The sequence below is a fragment of the Dermochelys coriacea genome, chromosome 21 (assembly GCF_009764565.3).
Source record: "Dermochelys coriacea isolate rDerCor1 chromosome 21, rDerCor1.pri.v4, whole genome shotgun sequence".
Classification (NCBI taxonomy): Eukaryota; Metazoa; Chordata; order Testudines; family Dermochelyidae; genus Dermochelys; species Dermochelys coriacea.
This window is the reverse complement of record NC_050088.1, coordinates 9,415,883-9,426,811: the sequence shown is the minus strand read 5'-3', so window position 1 is coordinate 9,426,811 and position 10,929 is coordinate 9,415,883. Positions and strand designations below refer to the sequence as shown.

General features: G+C 43.9%; 1 protein-coding gene across 1 annotated transcript in view; it reads right to left on the bottom strand.

Annotated features, from left to right (window-relative positions):
* Window positions 1–272: 272 nt before the first annotated feature.
* LOC119846388 (polymeric immunoglobulin receptor-like) overlaps window positions 273–10,929 on the bottom strand; it is a 47,445-nt gene continuing 36,788 nt past the window's right edge. The window contains exons 2-4 of the mRNA XM_043500725.1: window positions 2,581–2,932; window positions 1,709–2,040; window positions 273–369 (exon numbers count right to left, since the gene is read on the bottom strand). Coding sequence (XP_043356660.1) covers window positions 1,844–2,040; window positions 2,581–2,932 — 549 coding nt within the window. The 3' untranslated portion in view covers window positions 273–369; window positions 1,709–1,843. The remainder of the gene's footprint in view (window positions 370–1,708; window positions 2,041–2,580; window positions 2,933–10,929) is intronic.

Here is a 10,929-nt window from a genome sequence, read left to right as displayed (position 1 = left end):
GGTAACACAGTGACAAGACGAGTAAATTCTCAAACGAGACGGGGCCTGAATTTCATCTGCCTATTTTATCATGTGCCATTTAACACTGGGTTGGCAGCTGGGAAGAGGGCACTAATCTGGCACCTTTTAAAGGAGGCCTGCTACATTCAGTGCTACTGTGAAAGGCTGCTGCTTTCTCTCTGAAAAGATGAGAATGTGGGATCAGCCACTAATAGCCCTTCGGAGGTGTGCAAACACAGAGACTGTCTTAGAGGACGGGGTTGGAGCCTTACCTGCTGTCTGATGGATTGACTCCAGCACTAGCTGTGCTAAAGATTAGGCTGGTGTGACCTGTGGTTAGGGTAACTGGGGCGTCACTTGTAGATGTAGCTGCAAATACAAACACAGTTTCAACACCTTAGGCCTTGTCTACTCCAGCCTTTATCCTGTAATATTTCTAACCAGTGCTAGCTACCACTGGTGCAGGGCTAGTGGAGACAAGCTGGCCGTGCTGTAAGCGCTGTGTCATGCAGACCTACTTGGAACAAGCTAAAATACACAATGGTTAAAAGGCTGGGTGGCCACTTGAGCCTTGTCTACATTAGCGTTCACACTGTTGCTACTGAGAAGCACATGGTATGATGGGGAGATTGCTCTGTTTTGCAAAGCTCTCCTGTAACAGGAAGCATGTAACAATCCTAGACAAAGCCAGCCAGGAGCATGTGAGAAGTAGGCCATTAGCATCAGCTGTGTAACAGTTTCCCTGCAGTAATGAGGAAATAAAGCAAAGAAACAAAGCTTAGAAATATGCAAAACATTGATACAGTAACAGCTTCAACACATCACTTCAGGCCTCTCATGAGGTATCAGGGCTCACAGACTGTGTATTCAATCACATGTATTATGATGACTTTTTCTTCAAAATAAAATCTTTGTTTTTAAATGACCTTTACTTCTTTTTAAATTGTATTTAAAAATAGAATGATCTCAAAATGGAAACAAAATGTTTTGCTGGGAATGAAATGTTTTTATCTTTAGAACTTCTAGCTAACCAAAAGTTCAAATTTTTGCACAGCTCTATTCTGATATGGACTTATGTCTGACGCTTCCCTTGCACAGGACTATCCCCACCCGCTGTATTGCTCGACGCCATCTTCAAAACAGGCCAGAGAAAGTGCTGGGCTCTGATAAGAGTTTGTTAAATTTCGCTGATTTTTTTAAAAAAAAAGTCAATTTGAGGGAATAACTAGAAACTGGAGCTGTTAAAACGTGGGTCAGAATTTAAAAAAATATTTTTTTTCCTCCATCAAAATGGCAAAATTTGAATTGAGTAGTATCGTCTGCTAGCTGCTCTAGAAACCAATGCTCATCTGCTGGCAGGTGCTTAAATACGATGAGTCTGTGGGTCATAGAAGTACCGAGATTGAAATGATTGAACCAGCTCTCAAGTAAAGGGGAGACGAGAAACAAATATTTAAATAGGTCATTAAAAACAAATATCCACATGACCAAGTCCTTATCCAGCTGATATTTTACATTAGTTCCTAGTGTAGCAATGAATAAAGGGACAGGTTTTTTGGGGAGTGGAGGGAATTCCAGAATCATCTGGAGGAGGTGATACCAGAGTCAGTATCAAGAAAGAGGAAGGAGAGAGTGGAGAAGGTGGGGGGCTGAAATCTGCAAACCAAAAAATCCAAACCCCACATTTTCCCTACCAATAAATACTCACCCTTGGTAACAGCCAGTTTAACTTCAATTATTCTGTAAAACCTGGGAGGCTGTAGAGCACACACCAGTACAGCCCTGCATCGTCTACCTGCAGTTTCTCCACGGTGATAGTAAACAATCCCTTTCTGGGTGTCCGTCATGTATCCTCGCTCTGGCCTTTCTGAGCCCTGTTCTGATATGTGAAGTACCCGTGATCAGTGTTGACCAAGACATCACACTCATTCTGAACTGTCCTTCGGCACCAGGCTTTCTTCTCCTCTTTGTAATTGTGTGTGTTGTATGGACACTGGACAGAGAGACTCTGCCCCTCCAGAGCATCGTATTCTTGGAATTCTGGAAAACACAAAACCCGGTCAGTACGATCTGGTTGAGAGGTATGATGATGTACATTTCCCAGAGTGTCATAGGCCCAATGGGCCAAAGTCTTCCCTGGTGTAGCTCCATTCACTGGCTTCAGCTGAGTTACAGGAGGGGTGAATGTGAACTGGTATATTTGGTCCTGTTTGCCGCAAAAATCAATGGTTTGGGCCATTCCCTTTGCACTTGATCATCCCAAAGTCTTGCAGAGTGAGGGAAGCTACGGATCCTTTCCAGGCCAGGTTCTCCAAAGAGCTCAGTGTGTGGGGTGCAGTCTGGCTGCTGAGCTCTTGGAAATCTGGCCCTGATTGTTGAGACCGAGCACTTTAAAATGGTGATTCTGAGCAGTTCCCAGTGTGAGAAAGGAGAGAGGAGACAAGGGTTTGTGGATGGTGACAGATTCTGGGGGCATGCAGGAGGAATCTATACAGGCAGGGGAGAGATGATAAAGTGGGGGAAGAAATTAGAATTATAGTCAGTGGAAAAGACAGTTCTCCTGAAAGGAAATGAACTCACCCTTGGAAACATCCAGTTTAATTGCCGTTAGTCGATACCATGTATTGGGCAGGTCATAGAACACACACCAGTACACTCCAGAGTCCTGCACCTGCAGCTTCTCCATGGTGATGGTTATAATCCCATTGTGGGTGTCATCCTCTATCGTGGCTCTTCCAGAGGTAACCTTGGTTGGGTGTCTACGTGATGATGGGTAAGAGGTGCTAACTAAGGGAAAGCATTTCTTGTCTCTCAGCCGGCACCAGGTTTTCTGTGTTGCACTATAATCCCAGGAATTGTAATGACACTCAACAACGAGATGCTGCCCCTCCACTCTGCTCCTCCACTGTGTCAAACTCTTGTTCCTGGAATCCTGGAAACACACCAGACCTGCTCAGTTAGAGCTGGGCTGGAGAAGGGCTGCCAGCTGCCCCCCTCTGTCCTGCACTCCAGTGCTTGGACGAAACACAGCCTAAGAACTAGAGGGCTGGAAGAATGGAGATGAATCAGTAAAAGCAGCAATTACAAAATCATTCTCCTGTCCAGGACCGGATTAATGCAGGGGCTAGGGCTGCAGCCCAGGGCCTTGGCCAATGGTAGCTGCGGGAGGAGGCACTTGCGGGTTCAGGCAGCGCATGGAGACATGCTGTCCTCCTCCCGTGGGGGTGCGAAGAGACATGCCAGCAGCCGGTCACTTCTGAGAGCAGCTTGGGGCTATGGCAGGCAGGCAGGCAGCCTGCCTGAGCCCTGGTGTGCCGCTGGCCGTGAGCCACCTGTGGTAAGAGCCTCCCTGCCAGAGCCTGCACCTTGCACCCCTCCTGCACCCTAATCCCCTACCCTGGGTCAGAATCTCCTCCTGCACCAAACTCCCTCCCAGAGCCCACACCCTCTCCTTCAACCCCAACACTCTGCCCCAGCATGGAGCCTCCTCCTGCACCCAAACTCCCTCCCAGAAAGAAACTAATATAACAGCTGTTCTAAGGTAAGAAGTAGGCTAGTTTCAATTAATGTAACTATATTTGATATGTTTTAAGACTGAAATGTAACCACAGAATGGCTTTATGTTACTTAAAAGGCAAGTTTAGTATAGTGTTTAATAGCCTCGATGCCATAATTGTGATCATTTTCTTTTAAATTAGCAAAAAGACTTGTACACAAAATCTAATAGCTCCAGGCCCACAGGAGAGTTTATGTGGCCCTGCTCCTAACCCCTGCCTGGAGCACATTCAAAGATAGCAACATAACCTGCAATATCTCCTGCATGTGTCCCCTGCACACAGTACATTTTCTTAGTGTATATTCCCATGTTCTTTGTTTATTTGCAGCATTTCAGTCTCCCTGGTGGTTTAAAGTCCCTGTGTCATCTCCACCTATTTACATGTAGGTAGCTGGCAATAAACCGCCCAAATTTTAATTCATTGCAGCATCAGACATAATAATAGTGGTAAGTCACATTAGATATTCTGATCTCATAGAAGATATGTCATACACTTGATTTACCCTGGTATAAGTGAAAGCAGAATCAGGCCTGTTTTTTTTTTTAAATCTCTCCTCAACTAAGGAGCTGGACAGTTGAGCACAGATCTTTGAGCTGGGTAGTTCTCTGCACTAACACAGAGATGGTTTGGATGTTCCAGTAGATCTTTCAATATCTTATTTAGGACACATCTCTAGATGGGTGAAGCCTACAGCTCCACAACTGGAGAAAAATGAAACTAGCCAGAAAGTTTCTGCTCATCCCTTTATTCTGTTCATCCTTATAAATACTATTTATTTCAGTAATGCAGAAAGGCCATGCAAGAATGGGGCCTAATTGTAGTGGGCACTCTGCAACTGCCCAGGAAAAATTGGGTGCCACGCTCAAGTCTCTTTTCAGACCCTTTCCTTAGGACTCTCACAAGATAACACAAAATATCCTCCTCTGGCAATGGGTTGCAAGACTCAGAGAACTTCCCCTCTGCCCTTGTAAAAGGACACTCCCCCCTTTAAAACCCTGCTGAATCATGTGTCAAGCAGCCTGTTATGGCGCGGTCTGATCCTTTAAGGGCCAGAGGCCTGGAGTTGGCCAGCCTGTCCAGTTAGCCCCACCTGCCACTCCTGGGGGGTGTGTGTGGGTGTGGCGGGGGGTTAAGTAGTAGAACCTGCTGGGTGTGGAGGAGCTGATTCTCCTATAAGATCAGCAGGACGCTGCAGAGAGGGGATGATCAGGAAGTTGTAGAGAGATGGCAGGGTGTGAGAGAGGCTTCTGCAGGGAAGACCGTGAGACCAAGAGCGTGACTCCAGCTAGGAAGCGTTGGGAAGAGCCTGAGACACTAGTAGAGTTTGGGGCTGTGTCTAGCTTACCGCTGGGGGAAGGGCTTTTTGTGTTAATATTTGAACTTTCTGATAATAAACCAGACTCTAAGTAGGGCTGTTCTCATTGGATTCATTAAAGCCGGTGTGAGTTTATTTAATAAGTCCCTTGAAAAGGGAAACTGAGGCAGGCCCCTGAACAGCAAGCTTTGGCCATGAAGGGATGCTCAAGAGGTGGCTGGCCCCTGTGGGACAGCCCTTAGCTATTTCCTCGTCATTCCACCCTGTCACACAGAGACAGTCCCTACTCCAAAGAGCATACAATTAGGGCTGTCGATTAATAGCAGTTAACTCATGCAATTAACTCAAAAAAATTAATCACGATTAATTGCAATTTTAATCACACTGTTAAACAATAGAATACCAACTAAAATTTATTAAATATTTTTGGATGTTTTTCTACATTTTAAAATATATTTATTTCAATTACAACACAGAATACAAAGTATAGAGTGCTCACTTTATATTATTAGTTTTGATTACAAATATTTGCACTGTAAAAATGATAAACAAAAGAAATACTATTTTTCAATTCACCTCATACAAGTACCGAAGTGCAATCTCTTTATCGTGAAAATGTCACTTACAAATGTAGGTTTTTTTGTTACAGAGCACTGTACACTTTGTATTCTGTGTTGTAATTGAAATCAATATATTTGAAAATGTAGAAAACATCCGAAATATTTAAATAAATCGTATTCTATTATTGTTTAACAGTGCGATTAATTGTGCGAATAATCACAATTAATTTGTTTAATTGCTTGACAGTCCTACAAGCAATCTAAATACACAAGGGTGGGAAGAGAAAGGGATATAATGCCCCAGCAAAGCGAACAATGCAATGGCTGCCAAAATGAAGCCCTCAACAGTTCTCAGGGGGCTGTCCACGGACCACTACTGGTCTGCAGAGCCCTGTGTGGTGGTGCACAGGTCGGAATGCTTTAAGAAACAAGAGGATTGAGGTGATTGATTGGAGCTGTATGGAGCTAGGGCCTGTCTCCACAGGGGACATTGCTGCCAGTGTAGCTCTACCAGGATAGCTGGATATCGCCCCTGTGATGCATGTCTACACTGGGGGCTCGCACTGGTGCAGCTACGTTGATTTAACAACACACATCCCCATTATCGATAGCTCCTTAGGTAGAGGTGTTGAATGGAAAAGTGGGGCCAGGAGTGAGCTTTCATCCCAGGATCCAGTCCATATACTGCAAATAGTGGAGAGTGACTTTGTGATGTACTCAAGACGGGCTTCTGTTCAGTGTCCGTATTTGCTATGTCTAGGAAAGTTTAGTTGTTAAATAGGCGGGTTTGGAAAGGAGAAACTGTGGTTTTAAATAGTAGCTCAGAGGATCTGAAAGCTGTTTGAGCAGGTGTGACATGCTCTACGGTGGGGGTTTGGTGCTTTTCACTGGGCTGTGGTCTGACTCTTAGAACACTGAGGGATGTATTTGCAAAATTGCTCAGCATTCAGCTGCTTCCACTGAGAACTCTGCATCCCCCCCGTATCCCCCGAGTTGTTCTCAAATGAAAATGCTGGGTGGCACTGATCAGAAAATGGGAAAGTTTTTGTGGAAAATATTGACGTTTTATCAAATTGAAAACCCAGAAGTGTTGGTTATTGGCTGGAAAATATTTGGGTTTGGGGAGTTTGTGTGTGTGTGTGTATGCAAAGTTGAAATTTCCATGAAGAGCAAACACTTTTTTTAGTTGAAAACCCAATTTCTCATCAAAACAGTGCTGATAGAAAATTTTTGAACAGTGCTACTGGTGGATGCTAAGCACTTTTTGAAAATCTGGCCCTGCTTGTGTTGCGATGCCTGGGAACTGCCTCAGGCAGTGAAGGTTTATTTCTGCTCCCTCTCTCTCTGGCATAAAACTGAAGTAAATCCTTTGATGTCAAAATAATTATGCAGATGGGAAATCAGAATTGGTTCCTAAATAGTTACAGCTGAGTTCCTATGGTTGCGGTGCCATTTTCTGGATGGGTGTGTGAGATAATGTTTGTTTTAATCAGAGAGAAGGGGGAACTCTGTATTGAGCCGGAAACGAGTACCCAAAAGAAAAGGAAATGCCTGAGTTGTGGTTAAAACTAGACCTGCACTTGGGGAGAATTCTCAGAGCTGTTATTTCATATTTATATTATGCAAGTGTCCAGAGAGTCAGAAGATCGAGGCTTGATTGTGCTAGCGGCTGTACAAACACATAGGAATAGTTTATAATCTTATCCTGCAGTGAGCTTAGCAGGGGCTTAGGAAGACAAGTGATATGAGAAAGGTGGAAAGAAAAGGAGTACTTGTGGCACCTTAGAGACTAACAAATTTATTAGAGCATAAGCTTTGATGGTCGAGGAGAGAGATGCAATCACACTTACACAATAGCAACATTTTCTATAGAGCTCGGCCTGAGGGGTGCTTTGAAATATTGTGGAACTGCTGCCACTGGAATTAAGCCAGTTTTGTATCAGAAACTTGCACTTCCCTGATGCCTAGCAAAGGAATTCCCACTTCCTGTATGTTTGTTTTGATAGAGGGAATTTCCTTCAGATCTTTATAAGGCTCCTCTCGTGCCTAACTAATGGGAAAGTGTCTTGCACACCCTACAGTCTATGCAAATAAGTCATCACAGCCCCACAAAAGCATTTTATTAGAATTTAATCCAAGGAGACGTTTTAGTGACTCTAAAATAAATAATTAGAGGCCTTGATCCATCACATCAATAACTGGCTTCTATTGGAAACTAGACACACAGGGGCAAGCTGCTGAAATCGGCATCGATCCATTGACTTTAAATGATGCCAATGCGTGATGCCAGATTATGCCATCTGATTATCTGGCCCAGCATGTCTCTCTGAAAATTGCAAATTAATAACAAAATAGAGATCTCCACCCGCATTTTGGCAGGGATACATTTGTGGGGTGTGTAGTGAGTGCTCAAAAATCTTTACCCATTGAACTGGGAGTTTCCAGTATCTGGTGTAAATTGGTGTAGCCCCATTGACTTCAGTAGAGCTCTGGTGTCGATTTACTTCACTTGAGATGTTGGTCTGCCATGGAACCTCAGACTCCTGACTGTGCTGTTTCTCGCACATTTGACCAACCGAGCAGGGAAAATATAGCCCCAGATCCCACCTGCCCCTGACATGGAATGTCCATGTAACTTCCCAAGTATCACTTCTCTCTTCCGCTTACCTGAGATGCAGAGCAGCAACGGCAGCAGTAGGAATCTCAGCTCCATGCCTGTCTTCAAGCCCACAGAAGGGGCATTGCTGGAATATACTATGGAACGTGAAATGGATTTTTAGGAAGTGTCTTCTCTCTGAGCTCTCTACTATCGACACTGAAGCTGCAGGAGGAAGTAGCAGAGGTCTTGCCTTAGCACGGAAATTCTTCATCGTGTTTTGCAATGAAACTGATTTTAAGATAATTTAATTGTGTATTTAGGGAAGTGGATGGCAACAAAAGAGTTTGCAGGGGCGGGGAACAGTTTACACAACGCATCATCAAGGATCTACAACCTATCCTGAAGGATGACCCATCACTCTCACAGATCTTGGGAGACAGGCCAGTCCTTGCTTACAGACATCCACCCAACCTGAAGCAAATACTCACCAGCAACCACACACCACACAACAGAACCACTAACCCACGAACCTATCCTTGCAACAAAGCCCGTTGCCAACTCTGTCCATATATCTATTCAGGGGACATCATCATAGGGCCTAATCACATCAGCCACATCATCAGAGGTTCGTTCAGTTGCGCATCTACCAATGTGATATATGCCATCATGTGCCAGCAATGCCCCTCTGCCATGTACATTGGTCAAACTGGACAGTCTCTACGTAAAAGAATAAATGGACACAAATCAGACATCAAGACATTCAAAAACCAGTCAGAGAACACTTCAATCTCTTTGGTCACTCGATTACAGACCTAAAAGTTGCAATTCTTTAACAAAAAAACTTCAAAAACAGACTCCAACGAGAGACTGCTGAATTAGAATTAATTTGCAAACTGGATACAATTAATTTAGGCTTGAATAGAGACTGTGAGTGGATAGGTCATTACACAAAGTAAAACTATTTCCCCGTGTTATTCCCCCCCCCCTCGTTAAGCCTGTTCCAGAGCTTAACTATCCTTAGAATTAGGTTAAGTACTAGGAAAAACTTTCTAAGTGTCCCTTGCCTAAGATTATGCCCGTTACTTCTTGTCCTACCTTCAGTGGGCATGGAGAGCAATTGATCACTGTCCTCTTTGAAACAGCTCTTAAGATATTGGAAGACTGTTATCAGCGCACCTCTCAGTCTTCTGTTCTCAAGCCTAAACACGCCCAGGTTTTTCAACATTTCCTCACAGATCGGGTTTTCTAAACCTTTGATCATTTTTGTTGCTCTCCTCTGGACTCTTTCCAGTTTGTCCACATCCTTCCCAAATTGTAGTGCCCAGAATTGGACCCAGTACTCGAGCTGGGGCCTCACCAGTGCCAAATAGAACTGGACAATTCCATCCTGTGTCTTCCATATGACACTCCTGTTAATACAACCCAGAAACATATTCGCGTTTTTTGCAGCTGCATCACATTGATGACTCCTATTTAGTTTGTGGGCCACTGTAACCCCCAGATCCTTTTCAGCAGTACTACCACCATGCCAGTTATTCCCCGTTATTGTGCATTTGATTTTTCCTTCCTAAGTTAAATACTTTGCACTTGTCTTTATTGAATTTCATCTTGTTGGATTCAGACCAATTTTGAATTTTAAACCTGTCCTCCAAAGTGTTTGCAAACCCTCCCAGTTTGGTGTAATCTGCAGATTTTATAAGCATACTCTCCATTCCATTATCCAAGTCATTAATGAAAATATTGAATAGTATCGGATCCAGGAATGACCCCTGCAAGAACCCACTAAATATGCCCTTCTAATTTGACAGCAAACCATTGATAACTACTCTGTGAGTACGATCTTTCAACCAGTTGTGGACCCACCTCATAGTGAATTCAACTAGACCACATTTCCCTAGTTTGCTTATGAGATGTCATGTGGAAATGTGTCAAAAGCCTTAAAAAATCAAGGTATATCATGTCTACTGCTTCCCCCTATTTACTAGCTCAGTAATACTATCAAAGAAGGATATTAGGTTGGTTTGGCATAGTTTGTTCTTGACAAATCCATGCCGACTATTCCTTATTACCCTATTATCCTCCAGGTGCTTATAAAATGTTTGTTTAATAATTTGCTCTAGTATCTTTCCAGGTATCAAAGTTAGGCTGACTAGTCTATAATTCTCTGGTTCCTCCTTGTTCCTCTTTTTATAGATAGGTACTATGTTTATCCTTCACCAGTCCTCTGGGACCTCTCCTGTCCTCCAGAAGTTCTCAAAGATAATTGCAAATAGCTCCAAGGTTGCTTCAGCTAGTTCCTTAAGTATCCAATTTCTGGAAAAATAGGACAATCCATTTTGGAACCCACCCATCAGCTGGGAAGTAGAGGGCAGCATGGAAAGCTCTAACGTGACATGGTCCTGAGGTCAGGCAGGGTGTGGAAGAACAGAAGGCTGGATTCCACACTCCTGCCATACCTTGCCTGCTATCGTGAACCCAACACAGACAGCTCCTCCCCGCTTTATTAACAGGCTTGGAGCAGGTGACTCTTGACATCTGTCTCTATAGAAGATGCTGAAGTTTTAGCTGTGCCCCTGCCTCATCCCCAAAGCTTCCTGACATGAGCATGTAAAAGGTGTGTGTGTGTGTGTGTGTGTGTGTGTGTAAAATGGCAGTGGATATGCCGGACATTGCTGCGTCTCAGCTTACGGGGAGGCCGTTATGAATAGACTTGGCCAGCAGCTACTTTCAGTTCTTCCCAATGGAATTGGCATGGTCCCACACAACATTCTGATTCTGTGGAATCAGCGTTTTTTATGGAAAACTGTTCCACTGGGAAAAAAATATGAGCAGCTCAAATACTAAGGCAATCGGGGTGTGGATGGGAACAATAGAGCTAGGTGAGTCCAGAAGGGAGGG